This window comes from Terrapene carolina, unplaced genomic scaffold (genome assembly GCF_002925995.2).
Source record: "Terrapene carolina triunguis isolate 2854851 unplaced genomic scaffold, T_m_triunguis-2.0 Scaffold84, whole genome shotgun sequence".
Lineage (NCBI taxonomy): Eukaryota > Metazoa > Chordata > Testudines > Emydidae > Terrapene > Terrapene triunguis.
In genome coordinates, this window is record NW_020664435.1 from 40,912,533 (window position 1) to 40,932,262 (window position 19,730).

General features: G+C 40.0%; 1 protein-coding gene across 5 annotated transcripts in view; it reads left to right on the plus strand.

Moving 5' to 3' along the window:
- ARMC3 (armadillo repeat containing 3) overlaps positions 1-19,730 on the plus strand; it is a 112,548-nt gene that overhangs the window by 74,146 nt on the left and 18,672 nt on the right. For 3 of the 5 annotated variants that reach the window (XM_026649489.1, XM_026649488.1, XM_026649490.1), the window contains 6 exons: positions 5,972-6,215; positions 8,276-8,412; positions 11,207-11,375; positions 12,895-12,995; positions 14,530-14,622; positions 17,105-17,197. In XM_026649489.1, coding sequence (XP_026505274.1) covers positions 5,972-6,215; positions 8,276-8,412; positions 11,207-11,375; positions 12,895-12,995; positions 14,530-14,622; positions 17,105-17,197 — 837 coding nt within the window. The remainder of the gene's footprint in view (positions 1-5,971; positions 6,216-8,275; positions 8,413-11,206; positions 11,376-12,894; positions 12,996-14,529; positions 14,623-17,104; positions 17,198-19,730) is intronic. The other 2 variants (XM_026649491.1, XM_026649492.1) reach the window with 2 other exon arrangements.

The following is a 19,730-nucleotide window of genomic DNA, read 5'->3' on the forward strand; positions in this document are numbered from 1 at the left end:
CAGCTCGTTTAAGACACTTGGATGCAAGTTATCTGGATCTGCTGATATTAAAATGCCTGACTTTAGTAGCTTCTGTTTAACATCCTCCAGAGATACTAATGGAATAGAGAAAGTGTTATCAACATCATATGATTAAATTATATCATCTCTTTTCCCCAAAATAGAGAATAGAAATATTTATTGAACACTTTTGCCTCTTCTGCATTATTATTGATAAGTGTACAATTACCATCTAGAAATGGACCAATACCATTGCCAGGATTCTTTTTGTTCCTAATATATTTTTAAAACTCCTTATTGTCCCAAACTCTGCAGGCCATAGATTTCTCTTTGTGTCCCTTGGCCTCCCTTATCAAATATCTACAATTCCTAACTTCTGATTTATATTCATTGTTGTCAACTTCCCCTTTCTTCCATTGTTTATATATATATATATATATATATATATATATATATATATATTTATAGCTGACTTCTCTTTCCCTCTAAACCAGTTTTTTTTTTAAAACCAGCAAAGCCTTCTTCCTCAATTGTCTATGACTCTATGATTCTAATTGTGAGATTGTGGGTTTTTGGGTATCTTAGTAAGGTGTTCTTAAATGATTCCTAGTTATCATTCACATTTTTCTAATTGAATTCTTCCTCACAGCTCCAGGCCGAGTCGCAACTTCAAAGTACTATCTATATAGCTAATTTTAGAGCACTAGTGCAAGCCCTGCTAGCCCAAATTTGTTGACCTAGGTGTGAGGCTTGCTCCACTTACTCCAAAATGCTGTGCAGACATATCCGAAGAGATAACAGAAGAAATAGGCTATTGAGAAAACCAGGCAAAAACTCCTTGAGTCTAGATTGTAAGCTCTTTGGGTCATGGACTGTCTTTTTGTTCTGTGTTTCTACATCACCTAGCATAATGGGGTCGTGGTCCATGACTAGGGCCAGGTCCTATGGTAATAAAAATAATTAAATAATGAACTAATTTGTTAGATAATGCCCTTTGGACTTGTGACAATCTCTGGCATATCACAAAATGGATTTTTAGGATCCCCCAAAACAGTCAGTAGCATTACTAGCCCTTTCCTAACAGATAAAGAAGAACTGATGACAGATTTGGTTTGATTTTAATCATATAAAAATTAATGGTAGTTTATATACAAGTGATCATATCTTGAGCCGCCCCGCCCCACTCCATAGGCTTTAGAACCTGAGCGCCAGGCCCAAGTCACAACTTCAAAGCTCTACGTATAGAACTATTTTTAGAGCACAAGTGTGAGCCTTGCTAGCCTGCGTCTGTCAAGCCGGGATAGGAGGTTTGCTCCCACACACTCCAAAATACTTTGTAGACATATCCTTTCTGTTGCACCCACAGGATGCCAATAGTATGAATAAAATTTTCATTTGATCCACACCAGGCATTGTGTTTCTTCCCTCCACGCATCTTGGAAAAACTGTTCTCATTATGGAAGTGCAGGTCATGGTTTTATCATTAACTTTGTTTTGAGTCTTGCACTAATAGCAAACCTCTTCCTTCTGTATGCAGAATACAGCGGTATCTTGCCCAAATTTATAGCACTTACTTTTTGAGTTCAGAGGGAATTGCTGAGAATTTACAAGTAAATCTGTCAATTTATTTGAGTTAAAATTCATTTTAAAATGGGTCTTTTATGAAATTTTGTACTTAGTGTCAGACCGTGACTCTCCCCTGTAGTGATACCATGAGGAGGAAAATGAAAAGAAATGAGTGTCTTTAAAATCAGTTTTATCTAATCTGGGAACACAAACACTAAAATGCATTAATCGTAATTGTATGTTTATAGCATGGCATCACTACAGGGCAGAGTTAAGGTTTTTTGGGGGCCTTAATTCTAGAGTGGGCCAAGAAACTGTTTTCCTGTCCCTGAAATATTTTTGAGAGTTTGAACATTTTTACAATCCTGAATCAGGATGAAAATCAAAATGTTGAAAACGTTTGGGAATTGACAAAATGAAAATTTTCAAAACTTTCAAAAGTTCAATATGATTATGACTTTTTTATTTCTAAGACTTTTTTCAACTAATTAATTTAAATTTAAAAACAAAATGTCCTTTTGAAATGAAACATTTTTACAATTTCAAAACTTTTTTCCAACATTTTTTCAAGTCAAGAGAGTCATTGAAACTGACGCTGTTTTGTGAACAGTTTCAGTTTTGATGAATTGGTATTTTTTGAGAAAAAAAGGTTAGTCGAAAAAATTCCTGACCAGCTCTACTTAACTCTGCTTTTCCTTATTTTAACCTGTATGGTTGTCTTTTAATTGTATCCTTACCTCTGAATTTTCAGGACTTACAATTATTTTTAAAGAATAGAATTGTATTAGCTTTAATAAAGCTAGCGCAAATAACAGTAGTAGTGTAGATATGGCAGCACAGGCTAGCTGTGCAACTACAAGCCCACTGGCGACCTGGGGTACATACTCAGGTTCTAGCCTGGGCCGACATATCCACATGACTATTGTTACCTGTGCTAGCGCTAGATTAAAGCCTATTTGGTAATTAAGCCTAATTGTGCTACAATCACACCTTCACTTGTGCCCCAGATCTCCGTCTGCAAAAAGGGGATAATAGTACTCCCCTATCTCATAGGGTGTTGGAAGAATAAATCCATTAAAGATTGGGACACACTCAGATGCTACAGTAATGGAAGCTGTATAAGTAGTTACAATCTTCACTTATAGTGTAGACAAGCCCTAAGTAACTTTCCCAAGGTCACGTGGGAAGGCTATGGAAAAGTAAGGAATTAAATTGAGGTCTCACAATTCCCAGGCTAGCACCCTAATCAAATCAGTGGATGTTGCATACACTCAATTCCTGTTGCCTGCTGGTGTAATTTTTACTGGATTTTTTTTTTCAGTCTATTCCATGTTAGCCTTGATTAGATTCTGGGAGCAGTGAAAACAAAGATACCAAGCTTCAGAATGTATTTTTACAAAAGTGGAATCTGGGATTGAAACTTAGAGGTCTTATGTTCTGAATGAGATTGCTGAGTGGAAAGATCTGCAGTGCTCAGATATGTTTTTATCAATAGCTTGACACACTTGCATGGCATGAATACTTCTGGTCTACTTGATAATTTTGGGTATATGATTGTTTTACAATTGGGAGAACTACCTGAGAGATTGGTATGGATTTTTGGCGAGATCCATTCACCAGATTCTTGTTATGGCTAAAAGGAGAGCAGCACATCCAGATTTCTATTATTAATATGTTGACAGAAAGTTACCGAAGCTAATAAAAAACTGTAAACTCTTCTGTTGCAGTAGCAATGTAAATATGATCTTGTAATAGGGAGTTTACAGTTTTTAAAGAATATGTATTGCTGTAAAGATATAAAAATAAGAAAGCACAAGGAAAATTCATATTGCCATCTGCATATTTCCTGTGTTAACAGCATTGCCAACTTTTGTTTAACAAACAGATCATCCCAATGTAAAATTACTAAGAAAAAATAGTAAATTGGGCATATGCCTCAAGTCAGTTGATCAACTAGCATATACAAACTTATAAGAAAAAGAATTCAGTTCTTACAGTGATTTCTGCTACTCTGTAATACTGCAAGAACCAGTAACACTGATATTAACAATAAGAAAAAAGAAGAATGCACATTAGGACAGGAGAAATTAGAAATCCATCCCCAGTTTAGCAGAGGGTGGGGATCCCAGAGAACAAGGGGAATAAACCTGAAGCTACAGAAAGAATAACCATCCCAACATGTTTGAAGGAAGTAAGATATAGTCCTATCAATCCTTTTCTTTTGTCTAGGACACTTAAGCCTGGTCTACACTAGAGGGGTGGGATCGATCTAAGTTACGCAACTTCAGCTACGTGAATAACGTAGCTGAAGTCAACGTACTTAGATCTACTCACTGCAGTGTCTTCACTGCAGTGAGTTGACTGCTGCCGCTCCCCCGTCAACTCTGCCTGCACCTCTCACGGCAGTGGAGTACAGGAGTCGATGGGAGAGCGCTCAGGGGTCGATGTATCGTGTCTAGACTCGATGCGATAAATCGACCCCTGCTGGATCAATCGCTGCCCGCCGATCCGGCGTGTAGTATAGACATACCCTTAGGGAAGTAAACACATTTTTCCCAAAAGGGCTCTATGGTTAGTTTGTAGCCCAGAAAATGTACACACTTTCAACATGAGCAACTCAGAGCTTTGCTGGGAATCACAGCATTTCTGTCCCATCCAATCCAACTTCTCTCTTGAGGGCTCGGATCAGGAAAAATCAGGATTTTAGTACCTTTATAGGTAATGTCAGCTGCTGCTTTCAGGATTTTTTTTCTCCTGGATGTTAGACAGGGAGATGATAATGATGGCATTGCCTATATTGTCCTTATTTCATGGTTTGCGCATAGCTCCTTTTGTTAGAGATGGTTTCCTAGAAGATTAGATAGGAGTTCTTTTACAACTTGGGCTTCAGGATCAAAGTTATTTAAATTAAATAAATTAAATTAATGGAGATATCCTATCTTCTAGAGCTGGAAGGGACCTTGAAAGGTCATTGAGTCCAGCCCTGTGCCTTCACTAGCAGGACCAAGTACTGATTTTGCCTCAGATCCCTAAGTGGCCCCCTCAAGGATTGAACTCACAACCCTGGGTTTAGCAGGCCAATGCTCAAACCACTGAGCTATCCCTCCCCTGTTTAGGATTTAGGAATCCTATAAGTTAATATTCTAAGTGTTCACCTGGTTTTCTAGTATTTCCAACCTTCTTTCCATTCCAGAATTATGATTAACAAGAAACTTTTCAAGTCTGGATGATTCTTCTGCTGTCTTTACCCTCTTAGTGCCTGATTTTCATTTATGCTAGTATCAATCAGGAGCAATGCCATTGTCATCCACAGGGTTACATTAGTGTAAAATTGGTGTAAGAGCAAGCACAATCAGTGCTCTCAATCTGCACATGGTTCAGTGGTTATAATTTTTTCTGTGTGCTACACCCTAAGATGTCTCAATGTCAGGGATTCCCTGGGTGGCATAAAGCCAGCACAGCAGCCCTCTTCCATTTCCTCTCAGTTTCCCCATCCTTGGGGCAGACGATGATTGAGTTGGCCCACAATGTAGTTTTGAGCTGCTACATTTTAAACTATGTTTCCGCTACAATGGCCTCCCAAGGGTCCCTTCACCTGCTGGAGATTTCTGGAGCTCAGCATGTTTTGACCACGTTCCCCACCTGCCCCCAACATACATTGGGCACTGAGAGGGGATGGAAGAGGGCTGCTGTATTGGCTTAATGCCATCCAGGGAATTATACCAGAAAAAAATATATCAGTTATTGCTTTATGTACTATAATCCCCATTTTACAGAGCTAGAGGGTTAAGGACTTGATTTTTCAGAGGTGCTGAGCATCTGCAGATCTCCTTGACTGGAAATGGAGTTGCAGGTGTTCAGCATCTTTAAAAATCAGGCCATAAGTCTTTTGCTCTAGGCCTCAGAAGGAATCCATGTCTGCGCTGTCATTAGAACTCAGGAGTGTCTGGCTTTTTGTCATCTGTTCACGCTGTGCCTTCCTCAACTCCACCCAATGAATGAAATGTATTACTGGTATCAGAGTATTTTTCAGGTTAGGTGCATTTATATACACCTCTACCCCGATATAACTCTGTGCTCGGGAGCCAAAAAATCTTACTGCGTTATAGGTGAAACGGTGTTATATCAAACTTGCTTTGATCCGCCAGAGTGCGCAGCCCCACCCTCCCGGAGCACTGCTTTACCGCGTTATATCTGAATTCGTGTTATATCAGGTCGCGTTATATCAGGGTAGAGGTGTGCTGTAATTCAGAGTTGTACAAACAATCACTGTTGTTTTTTAACATTTTATTCATGTTCTTTTTGAGATAAAATATTGATTTGGTTTGTAAATACCTTAAGTTTAAAAAGATATATATATTTGGCGTTAAAGTAATAGAGATTTCCCCCACCCCGATTTAACTAGTGCTGTTGCTGAAGCTGAAGGAATCGAGCCATTAATAAATATCCTGAGTGCTAAGAGAGATGGGACTGTTGCTAATGCAGCTGCAGTACTAACAAATATGGCCATGCAGGAGCCATTACGTCTCAGCATCCATGGTGTTATGAATGCAATTGTAGAACCACTACAGTCTACCAACAGCCTGGTACAAAGCAAAGCAGCACTCACTGTGGCTGCACTTGGTTGTGACGCTGATGCAAGAACTGAGGTAAGTCTTACATTACCTTTTATCTGCTCTGTGGATATTTATTATATTTACTTTTTTAAAATAAAACTAATGTTTGTGTTTTGCTGACTCTGGGACCAACACAATTTAATATGTGTGTCTGAAAAAATCCTTTATTTTATATGAAGTACATCAATTTGTGTCTCCTTAATAGATAAATTCTCATTTAGATAAGCTTAGTTCAGTTTGGCATGAGCACTTGGAAAAACTGAAATATAGAGGACCCTCTGTAATCTTCATTTCATTGCTGAAGATATACATAAAGCTGAATGGACCAAGTTGTTGCCGGCCCAAAGGGCCTGAGGGGGGGGCAACAGGGTTCGTTGCCCGGTGTGCGTCGCACCAATAGACACACCAGGGTGGAGAAGCAAACCAAATTTATTCAAGAGCTCTGAATAGGCACTAGGAGACCAGCATGTCTCAAATCAAGCGCAGCAAATACAAGCAAGTTTCCCATTTTATATTCCAAGCTGTTTGTGTACAAGCCTTTGTTCTGTCCTCCCCGTACCCCTCCCTTCCCGACAGCGGTTACAGCAGGCAGTACATTGTGGCATGTTAGAAAAGTTCTCGTCCGCATGCTTATCTTCGGCCTTGCAAGCTCTACGTAGTAGGCCTCTCACTCCCCCTTTCTCCCTCGTTATCACTACTGCTTCTGCTAGTGTGAGCGTAACTGCAGCTGTCTGCTAAAAAAGCTGACCATTACATATTCTGCATCAGCATTTTGGCTGTTAGCATGGAGGCTGGTGAAAGTTCACAAGATGCAGTTACTGTGGCTCACTTTGACCCAGAGCAGGGGGGTTTCATTGGCACTTCTGGCCTTCCACTCCCCCGAGTTACCTGGTAGCTATGCCTAGTGACGCCAACAAAGTTCATCTCCGGTGAAGCTCCAATGATTTCAGTGAGCTTTCCCCCCCTATGAAACTTGACCACCAACTTTCAGAAACATTTAAAATTAATTTATCCCCCAAAAGGACCTTTTTGAAGCTCAGAAGCTTCCCCTATTGTTGTTTTACTATCCACCTTCCAGGCCCTTGTGGCACAGTGATTAACCCTCTATTAGGAGAGTTGGACATGACTCTTGTAAACATAATTCATGGAGAAGATAATGAATCCTTTGGTCAATCAGACCCACTAAGTGAACCTGTGCCTACTTGGTGTCAACTATCAGGGGGTAGCCGTGTTAGTCTGTATCTACAAAAACAACAAGGAGTCTGGTGGCACCTTAAAGACTAACAGATTTATTTGGGCATAAGCTTTCGTGAGTAAAAACCTCACTTCTTCGGATGCATCCGAAGATACAGACTAACACGGCTAACACGGATGCATCCGAAGAAGTGAGGTTTTTACTCACGAAAGCTTATGCCCAAATAAATCAGTTAGTCTTTAAGGTGCCACCAGACTCCTTGTTGTTTTTGTGCCTACTTATTTATCAATGGCTGTGTTTTGACTCTTCTTGCACATACACATCCCATAAATAGAAAACCTTCTCAAGGGTCAAGGCAGCTGGTCAGGTCAGGAAATATGGGGCCTGGGCTTATCCATTTATCTGTATCTACATACTTAGAACATATTTCCCCCTGAAAATTTGAATGACTGATATTTCCATGAGTATTTGGAAGATGTACTGGAGCACCCCAGAAGAAAGGGTGTTAATGAGACTATGGCATACATACAGGACAACACAAATTAATATATATTGTGATGTAAATTAGTTGCCAGGAGGCATCAGAACTCTGAGAATGCTGTACAACTCTCCATGGCAACCTTGGGATGTACATTCTGTACAATTTTTAGAGTATAATGACAAAGAGACCGGAGATAGAATGGGTATGTGTATTTTTCCAGCCCACGCTTAAGCTTCTTTTTCTATTTGGAGTGTGCAGTAGATGCAGAAAGCTTGTATTTGGACATTCTGCAAGTCCCTTCCATCCACCCGCATAGCTTCTCTTCAGGACTTGAGTGTTTCAGAGGGGCTTGCACAAACTTTCCTCATTGGGTTGAACGTAACTCTACATGATGAATGTTTTTGTGTCTGTTTTTAGTTAAGAAATGCAAGTGGACTTGAACCACTCGTTAAATTGCTACATTCTAAGAATGATGAAGTCAGAAGAAATGCCTGTTGGGCAGTTATGGTTTGTGCAAGTGATGAACTAACAGCAGTTCAACTTTGCAGGCTAGGGTGAGTAGAAGTAGTGTCAGGGTGTAGGGGGCATGGTTTGGATGAAGATGCTAACAAAGCTGCTGTTTGTATATTTTTGATTTTATACCAAAGTTAACTGTGCATTTTTTTAAACTAAATTAGTTTCACGACATAACATTTATTTCAGAAGGAAAGTTATAGATTCTACATGTCAACTATACTAGAAGAAAATAGCTTGAAATGGGGCCTGCCTGCCTGAAGTTACGGAAGCATTCTCAGTATTGTTACTATGACGGAACTTAATAAAACTCTGTTTAACATTAAAGGTGAACTTATATCAACAAAACTTAGGGGCCACCATGCAAAGGCCATATACAATTGAGATTAGCACTATGGGCCAAATTCAGCCCAGATGTGAGGAAGTGCAATCCCATTGAGGTCAACAGAATTTTTATATATTGAGATGTGTACAAAAAAAGTGCCTATCCAGGGTTTTGAGTGCCTTTGTCATACATAAAATACAATCAAGCAAATACCAACAAAATAAATGCAACAGTCTCCCCAGACCTAGGAAGGGAAAAATACCCACCCCAGCTACAAACCAAAATTATGAAAACCAAATCCTAAAACTTCACCCAGAAACCAACAGGCAGCCACTGCAGCTCACATGGAACACTACTGTAATGTGCTCCTGATGGGAAACTCCACCTAACCAATGAGATACAGAATTCAGCGTGAGCTGCAGTTTCCAAGTTGATTTAAGGTGTAACCCCACGTAGAACGCACCAGGGTAAATTTAATCTCAAGATGACAATGGTACAGATGACAGCAATAAGGTTGCATCCAAATGGTTGCAATCTCCTGACTGGACATACATGAAAAAAACTGTTCTGATCACTTCAGGTATACATTCTTCTAATAGCAGCTGGGGATGCTGCAGTAATCCCAGACTTCAAATTCTGGCAATGAATGAAGATATTGTCTTTGTTATATTTTCCCACTACTTGTCCCGTATTACCAGCAGCATTGCTTCTGTCTTACTTGGATTGAGCATCAGCCAGTTAGCCCTCATCCTCATCCCATTCTCAGCCAAATGCTTGGTAAGGAAGTTGATAGCACTGACTGAGTCAGATGAAATAGCCATATGAGGCCTTATCCAAAGCCCACTGAAGTCAATGAAAATACTTCCATTGACCAAATAGGCTTTGGATCAGGCACATTAAACTGAGTCATCAGTATACAATACTGTAGCCCACACCTCCTTAAACCTCCTAATATATCCACATTGAAGAGGAAAGTGAGGCAAGAATTCCCCGTCAGAAAATCATTGGGGCAGAAAAACAATTTCCCACAGTTAACACCTTGAACCTCCCTGATAGGTGGGAATGAAGCTACTGAAGAGCAGCTCTGTTTACTCCTGCTAGGGTTCACAGGTGAGTGAACAACAGCTCATGGTCAATAATATTGAAAGCCTGTGCACAGATTGTTAAAGGCCAGGGCAATATGACATGTCTAATTACTCAGAAAGCTGTCTTTTCATCACCTTCATGATAATCTTAACGAAAAATGGAAGATTACTGGACAGTAGTTGGACAGCTTGTCAGCTCAAGTGCCATTAACGAGTAATGGTCGGACAACGGCTTTCCATATAAAAGCCAGCAACCTGCCTTTCCTAAGGGAGGCGTTGATCATCTCCATCAACAGTGCATCCAGTTCTTCCCTGGTGTTCATCAGGCAGGAAGGACATAGGTCTGAAGCACAGGTTGTGGCTTGAAGAATTCCCAGTACTTCTAGTACCTTAGTGAGCATCACTGGCCTAAATTTAATCTGAGAAGTTTGTACCTACTAGATATCATCCTGCACCCACAAAAGCAGGCAGTTCAGTCTGAATCTGTTTGATTTTCTCTGCAAAGGCACTTGAAATTTCTTCTGTGGTTGTCACTTGTACCAGACGCTGTGCAAAAACAGCCTGGATTGGTCAGGTAGTATGCCACTCAGGTGAAATCTGCTGATCAAAACATAGCAGACTCTGTGGTAGAAACAGAGAAACTCTTTTTTCACACAGCACAAAATCTTAAAAATTCTTTATTGCACAATTGGTTAGATTCAGCACGAGACTTTCCCGATCAGCACTCTGACCATTTTTCATCTCATTTCAGTGGTCACAAATCATCCGTAAAGAATGGATTTGCACACATTACACAAAGGCTGAATTTTGCTTCCAGGTCCTAAGTAAATGTAGTTGTGCTGAAACATCACAAAAATGAGTGCCGTGCAAGATAATTACTCTTTTCTTCCTCTACAAGGACTCTACAATCTCCATACATCAGCATCTGAGTTAGCTGTGTTAGCCTGCAAGGCTTATGGAAGAACCGTAACTCTTCTGTGGAATTGTATATTTGGTTATTTTGTACTATAAAATATACATAATACATAATTAACTCACCAGGTTCTTATATGAGTTCAGATTATCCTTCTGTTTTCTCTACTTTTACACTCCCCTTATCTTCAAGATCTCTGACACAGTCAACATCCTTCTGACTGAGAACTAACTAGAACTCCCCTTCGTCTTAATGCTCCTACTTAACTGGCTAGAGGAATGGCTTTTGCTTGTGAGTAATATGAAGGATGTTTTTCCTACAGAGACAGAATGCTGCACCCCATTCACAGCCTCCTGCTGGCCTGAAGGGCAGGAGGCTAGGATTGAAAATAAATGCGTCTCCAGAATAGCAGTGCAGAGTACCATCTCTGTACTGTGTAGTAATGAATTAATTAGTACTTAATGATGGATTAGTCACATTAATTGAACAATTGTTTCTGTTTTGTTGAACAGTGCTTTAGACATCCTGGAAGAAATTAACTTGTCAACAGGGCGCAAAAATAACTTCAGTGAAGGAGCTCTGGACAAGCTACTTGATAACAACCTTTCCCAAAAATACAGCCAAATGGGGTACTTATCATCCAGTAACATAATTACTGATGGGTTCTATGATTATGGTCAGGTAAATTACTTTAAGTATTATTTAAAAGTCTATGCAGGGCCTGACTTTTCACTCCTTTGGACAAAGTATTGGGTTTATGGCCCTGTCATGCCTCCAGAATACAAAGGAGTCATAGCAGGGACCAGGATCTGGTCCCTTGAATCACCTTGCTCCCTTCTCCTGTACTGTGATGTGCCAGCTTGGTGCATTTTGTCACTCTTTTGATCACCTTCTTTGGCAAATAAACCCACATCTTTTCTCATGCTGTCCCCATATCTGGAATCTTCCCGCTGACCATAAGTGCTTTGCAACCACTGTCTCCTTTCTCAGATCCCTCCTGAGATACTTGGCTCCTCTCCTGCTCTTTTTCACTACAATCCGTATAATAAGATTGTCCTCTGAGTGTCACTCTGAAGCCTAGTGTCTGCTGAGTCAGTGTGAAGCAATGGAAACAACAAGCATGGTTCAGAGCTCTTTTTGTTCAGAATATCACCAGGTTCAGTCATCCCTGTGATCAGGGCCGCCAAGAGCAGGTTCGGGCCCCGGTGAAAAAAATTTTCGGGTCCCCCAGCAAAGGCGGACCGGCTAAACAGGGCCGACGAGAGGGGGGGAAGCTGGGCCCCGGGCCCCCTTCCGGACCGCTGGGCCCCGGTAATTTGTACCGGCTTCCCTCGCTCTCTCTTTGGCCCTGCCTGTGATTCACAGTCTGCTACTGTACAGTTTTGAAGTTCACAGCCATTTTTACTTTACTAATTATACCTGTGAGATATTCAGCCATAGTAAGGCATGTATCTATGCCATGCCAAGAGTCCTCGACCATTGAGATACCAGAGGTAACTCAACCAGTCACCACCCTTATTCTACACTTAATTTGCATGGAACAATTCATTGGTTATGTGGGAAACTGCACAGATAGTGTATTACTTGACCCAACTGCCATATCCAGTATAATATCAGCTATTAGTATAATATATTAATCTGCCATCTAAATAACTATGTTGTTTTTTCATAAAAGGAATTAACAGGATGTGAATATAACAGAGACCAAAATGTGCTTTGTTACAGCCCTCTTTCCCATAAAATGGCCTTTCTAGAAGGACCACTCCATACTTTGTCATCTGTTGCTGTCTTAACTGTGGGTGGGATCCTCAAAAATACCCAAGTATGTTATGAGCACAAGTCCTATTGTAAGTCAATGAGGTTTGTGCTCCTAAATCACTTGAATGCTTTTAAAAATCCAACCCTGGATTGTATGAACCTGTCTTTATTCTGAACTAGTTTTGGATTATATACTAGTATAACAACAATTACAAATGAAATTATTTGTAAAGCAGCTTTTCAATGGCAGGTAAGTGAAGAAGCAACTGATTTTTATGTATTTTATTTTTAAATGTGTTTATAATTTTAAGTTCTCAGCTACATTCTGTTAAAGATTCGGAATCTTAAATGATTCTTTTTAACCTTATTTTTTCAAAATAAGCTTTTTCATTCACCTTTAATAGAATAAAATTTCTTTTCTTTTATTCTAATTTTCCTGTAGGTAAAGCCTGGAGTGAAACTTTTGTCTTTGGAGGAACTGAGTATACAAGAGCTTAATGATCATCGTGCTATAATTTTAGTTAATGCTAAACTACCAGAAGTGTGAGTCAGATTTGCTTTGGAAAGATTACATTTCATTAAAATACACCTCTACCTCGATATAACGCTGTCCTTGGGAGCCAAAAAATCATACCGCGTTATAGGTGAAACCGCATTATATCTAACTTGCTTTGATCCACCGGAGTGCACAGCCCCGCCCCCCCCTGGAGCACTGCTTTACCGCCTTATAGCCGAATTCGTGTTATATCGGGTTGCGTTATATTGAGGTAGAGGTGTAACTTTCCTGTTTCCCCTCTGCATTCTCATAGCCCAACAGTACTGCAACTTTGACCTTCTATTGTGAGTGAGATCTTTCTAGGTTAACCTTAACATTGTGCTTCCTTTTTCAGGAGCCAAAGGTTTTGCATTTTATAAACTCCAAATTTTGATATAGTTTTCTTTAAACAGCACAGAACTGTTCAGTTGAGTTGGTTACATTTAGAAAAGTGAGCCATGAAAAAATTTCAATTTAGCTCCAAATCCCGATGGAGGGGCTCCCAAGGATTTAGGAGAGTATGCCATCTGCATTGATTACCAGTCTCTCAAAGCTTAGTACCTGTCTCAGAATTGCAGTGAGGCCCATGAATTTCCTGAACTTCTTCCCCAACCAAATTCTTGAGGTTTAAAGCAGTATATCCCCAAAAGCAAGAAACAGCCAACCATCATACTCTCTGGTGGCCTTCTACATTTGTGGGGCAGTAATGTCAAAAACTGATGTCCACCTCTTTCCTACTTAAATTAAAGACCACCTAACAAACCCTGTTACATTTGAACTCAGGAAATTGGTACTCTGGAAATCGTTTAATCTAAACAGTCTCCCAGATTAGAGAAGGCTCTGTCAATATTTTGTAAATCCCAAACCCTCCTCTCTGTTGTCATCAAGTTGATCTCTGTTATCATGTTTCCTTTTTTAACTTGTACATGATATCATAAAGATCTCTGAGATCACCTATTACAACCTAAACCTCAGTGCTCTTTGCAGGTCCCTACTTCTATCAAATATTCTTTCTTTTCCCTTCTTGTCACAACCCCGTACCCTGGTAGCACCCTGAAGGCAATATACTGTCCAGTTTTCTTTATATGGGTCACAGGATTTTTCACTATTTAGTAATTAATCAAGATCACTAATTACAGGTTGAACCTCTCAAGTCCGGCACCCTCTGTACCTGACAGTGCCGAACCACAGAATTTGCCGAACAACAGGAGGTCAATATTGTAGCGAACGGGTCTCTTTTTATTTTTATCTCGCCGAGGCGAATAAACGGAACAACGCTTGCAACGCCGCCTAGCCAAGGCTTCCCAGCTCTCTTCACAATGAAGTGTTAGTGTTGTTACACAATTTTACTGTATTGGCACAAGAAAATAAGTAGATAAAGTATAAAAAACATAAAATCATGCCAGACCACAGATGTTGCTGGACTAGAGAGGTTCAACCTGTAATATTTTATTTCTCATAAAATATACTTGCTGTGCTTTGAAGGTGGAACAACTCTATTGGCCTATTCTAACAGTATAAAAATACCTTGTATCATTTCAGTTCCCTCAGTGCAGAGGACAAATCACAAGATCCATATTATGGGCGAACCACATCTTCTTCTTCTATTAGAAAAAGTAGTAAAGAAAGAGCAAGGTATGACCTTTGGTTTAATTAACAATCATTGCACTGTGATTGTGCAAACAGTCACAGTTTCAGGGTAACTGCACCTGTATCCCTCCAACCGTGGCAGTGCTCAGTCAGGTCTCAGGTTTCCAGCCATCACCTATCCCACTTGCCTCTGACAGGGTGTTTTAAGGTTGCACTGCTCCCTGCCTTACACTGTGATATCCCCAGCAAGCCAGTCTGCCTAATGGCCAGCAGCACTTGTGCTTTGATTTCTCTCTGAGGGCTATGAACAGTGTATTTCTAGCAGTTACAAGTTACCACAAAACTCTTTCTAGGAAAGCACATTTATTCTTAAGGTAAAAGCCTTACAGAGAAAATGTAATGAAAACAATAAACAGATTAAAACCCTCAAATGTGCAAGGAATCACCCATTAGTCTTATGGGGCCCTAGTAGGCCAAAGTCTTTCCAATCGTTCTGCAAGGGTTGGGGCCTCCTGTCAGTTTGCGGGTTCAGAAAGAAGCCCCTGAGTCAGTTTAAACCCAGCTTTTTTATATCAAAAGCCCTTTGTCTGTTGATCTCTGGAAGTTTGAACCAGTAGATGCAAGCCTCCCCAGGGGATGGTACCTCTCTGGAGGTGTTTACAACCTGAGTGAGTCACCTGAATTACCTCGCCCCCCCACACACACTGTTCTTTGTTCTTGGATGCAACCCTCCCCACCCCACAGAGTTGCATACAATCGTTGGCCCACACTGATACATAAACTATTAATAAACCTAATACAATCTGCTTCCCCAAAGATATAGCATGTGGTTGCAATATCAGTCATACAAGCATCTAAATTCAGACAAGGTTTACATACTGACTGATTTTTAAACAAAACTATTTTTAATGGAATGGAAAAAAATCTCTAAATATATAGGAATGTTTTAAGACACTTTGTCTATTGAAAAATAGAATTTCAGTTGAAATGGGTGATGGACAGTTTCCTAGGAAAATAAAAATGATTAAATGTAATTTTAAGTTTTTGTCTCCAATTTCTATTTCACTTCATAATTACAGAAATATCTATCTATCTGTCTGTCTAGCTGAGAGACAAGATGAGTGAGATAATGCCTTTTATTGAGCCAGCTTCTGTTTGAGAAAGAGAGAGGCACTTTCAAATTAATCAGAGCTCTTCTTCAAGTCTTGCATATACGTGAAAAAGAGCTTGGTGTAATCTTGAAAGCTTGTCTCTCTCCAACAGAAGTTGGTCCAATAAAAGATATTACTTCACTCACCTTGTCTTGCTAATATCCTGGGACCAACCTGGCTACAACACTGCATATCTATCTATCTATCTATCTATCTATCTATCTATCTATCCCCCAATACCATTGTATCCGAACACCTTATAATCTTTAATGTATTTATCCTCACAACACCCTGGTAGGTAGGGAATTGCTATTATGCCAGATAAGGGATTGAGGTACAGAGAGATTAAGGGAATTTTTTTTTAAAATGACGTAGGTACTTGGGATCCAAGACCCACTGACCTTCAGTTGTTTGTAAATTACTTTTGAAAATGGGACTTGGGACACAATTTTTAAAAAGCACTCAAGTGTCTTAGGAGTCTAAGTGACTTGCCAAAGGACACACAAGAAATCTGTGGCAGAGAAGGGAATTATCTAGCTCCTTTTCTTTATCTTTTACATAAATCCCATCCCTGCTGGGGTTGGGGCCCAGTCAATTCCCTGTGGAGTTGCAAGGCTGGTGTGGGGAGGGACTCTGTCCTCTGTGCTCCATTGCTATTACCTATATTGCTTTGAACAGACAGCTCTGATAAATGAAAAGTGTAGCACAGATTCTGTGTCAGCCAGGAGAAGCAACTCCCTACTGACCCTCTCCCCACTCTGACTTTGAATGGAGGGGGAGAGAAAAATAACTTTGCTGCCTTCCCTCCCTGGTGAAAGGTAGAGGTTTCTACAATGCCGACCAGGAACAGAACTATCCCTTCTGGTTCCTCTTTCCTGTGAGGAAGGAGAGAGAGGAACCATAGTCCCAACTCAGGGATTAGGAGCTTCAATTTGTCAGATGAAGCTCCCTACTTCCCAGAGACCAGGAAGATGCACCTGCATCCTGCTTGCCTGCTAAGGTTGAGATACCTCATGGATATGTGGGAGGTGCCTTGTCTATGTACGTGCAGGGGTTCAGAATAGCTGAGGCACCTTTGTACAGGTGACTTCCTGCAGCTCTGCATGGATTGTGGGAACAGAGAGAAATAGATGTTGGTAAGGGATACATGGAATGAGAAGACATTGGAAAGGGGTAGAGGTTGTGGAGGAATATTTCCATTTTTTTCTTGGGGATCATCCACAAATCATGGCACCCCTACACACTATGTAGGAATTTTATTGCTAAAGGCAGTGATTCTTAATGTTGCCTATGTGCTGCTTTGTGTGTGTGTGTAAATTGAAATTTACTGTAACAAAGTAAAGAGGATTTGGGAAACTACTTTGTAATTTCAATAGTGCAGTGGTATCTCCTGTGGAGGAAAAACAAGACTCTTCTGGACGATCTCCCTCTTCGCTCAGCAAAAGCAGCACTAGAGAGAAAGGCTCAAGGTATTATAATTTGGATGAAGTATTTTTATTTTATTTTAGAGTTAAAATGCAAACTATTGACAGATAGTAAGTATTGACTATTGAAAGCTGAGGACCTGATTCTCAGGTCTGGCTGAGCTCTGCTTGGTGCAGAACCCAAGGTAGGGCTCAAAGGTGACTGTACCTTCATGAGGAAGAAAAATCTATTAGTATACAGCTCTTTAATCTAGCAGACAAAGATATAACAAGATCCAAGGGCTGGGAGCTGAAGCTAGACAAATCCAGACTAAAAATAAGGCAGACATTTTTAACAGTGGGGGTAATTAACCATTGGGACAGCTTAATTAGAGAGGTGGTGAATTTTCTAGCACTTGAATGATTGTGTTTCTAAAAGATATGCTCTATCTCACCCAGAAGTTATAGGCTTGATGCAGAAAATACTGAGTGAAAATGTATGGGTCTTTGCTGTACAAAAGGTCAGACTAGATTATCAGAATGGTCCCTTCTGGCCTTAAAATTTATGAGGAGGGCTACCAGTTAATACCATAATTCTTAATAAGGCAAAAGAAAAGTATTCAAAGCTTTCTGGAGACAGGAGTTCTTGAATAAGGCTACTGGTACCTGGCTGATTATTCTGTACAGTGCATTCTATCCCAAGAATACAGAAATTTGATAGTTTTCACAACTTTATTAATAATTCTAAAAGTATAAAATAATTAGGGTCTGTCCTGAGTCCATATTGTCTGGTGTTTTTTTCATTGTTTCTGTTTTTTCTACAAAAGTCCCTGGGGTAGTGGGGATTTAAAAAGTAAGCCAGAATTGCTCACTTGCTGGTGTTATTAGAGATAGGGAAAATTAGTATGTTTAGCTGGATTTCAGAGTTTTTTGCTTCTGATTAAGTTGAATTATGAGTAACTAGCCTTTGAGATGGAAGTTCACATGTGTCTCTCAGGTCTCGAACTCTTTGAAGAAATGCTTGATGGTTACAAAATGTGGGGTCTTTTGTATTTTTGTAAGTAAAGAAAGTGTTCAACAATATCTAGTAGTGCCTTTTGAAACTATATGTATGAAGTTTGGAATTTTGTAATCTGGAATTTTGTACAGTTGACATGTCAGGTTATTTTATTGTCCTCTTGATGATTTAGCAGGCTTCTGATGTGCAGTTTTGTCTAAAAGTGCTCATACTGCCTGTAAAGGTGTTAAATGTGTGTTTGTGACACTTTTGGAAATATGTTTGGATGACATATCCAGTAATATATAGATTTTTATAGTTGCCACATAAAAAAGTATATAAATTTCACAAGTTTATCTGCTCTAAACTTTTTTTGCTAGAATCTTGTGATTGCCATTCATGATCATATGCATTTCTCAAATCATAAGCTCCAGTGAAGAATGCAGATGTGCAGTGAATAATCAATAAATACATAGACTTCTTATGAAATCTTAATACGACATATCATATAGTAGTTGAGGTTTGTAGCAGCTTGCTTTGTATTACCTGTTCAACTATTTTGTTGATTTCCTGTTTGTTTGTTTGTTCGTTTGTTTGAAGTCACAGACTTCTTTCAAGTGAAAACTGTACAGGACTCATAGGAGTTGTTTTGTTTATAAACTACCAACATTGTATGGAACCAAATTCTGTTTAGTTACAAAAATGCTTCAAAAATGTGTTTACACATGTGTTATAGACAGGGCCAGCCTTAGGAAAAATGGCAGCCTGGGCGAACTTGTATTTTGGTGCCCTCCTCACCCCCTCATCACTCCTGGCCCCCATGGTCTCCCTGGGCTTCCCCCCTCCCCATCACCTTTGGGCCCCGCTGCCTCCCCCAGTGTTTAATTTGTATTGAAAGAGATGCCAGATGCTAGAACTCAGCCCTGGCACAGCACTGGCAGGGCAGCCTGATACTGGCAGGTGCTGGCCGGGCACCCAGCTTTGAAGGCAACGCCACCACCTGCATCAGCACAGAAATAAGGGTGGCATGGTATATGGTGTATTGCCACCTTTCTGCGCTGCTGTTGTGGCTTGTGGTGCCTGATGCTCAGCCTGTGGCTCAAGACAGGCTTCGCGCTGTCACATGGGGGCTGCATCTTGCCAGAGCCCATGGCCCTCCTGGCTCACCCAGGGCGCCATTTCAGATTTGACCTGGGAGGTAGGGAAAGGAAAGTTTAACCATGATTCCAGGGAGTACTTAGGCACCTGAAAACTCTAAGGTTTTTGCAGATAATAATTTAGGAATTAGCTAACAGGAGCATCGTATCTAATTGTTATATAAAGAAAGAAAAAAATACAAACTCCAATTAAAGCCACATTTAAAGTTTATATGTAAATTTAGAACAATCAGGAGATAATACAGCAAGATATTCCCAATCCCAAGACTTGAGGTATCAATTCTAGAGCTTTAACACAGATATCAGAAACAGACGTTTGATACTTTCTACACTATCTTTATTAGAGATACATACAAATAAATAAAATCTGTGTTACTGCCATTATCTACTCCATTTTAGTCAATTGTTTTTCACTAAAAACATAATTTTAACATATGTGATTAAG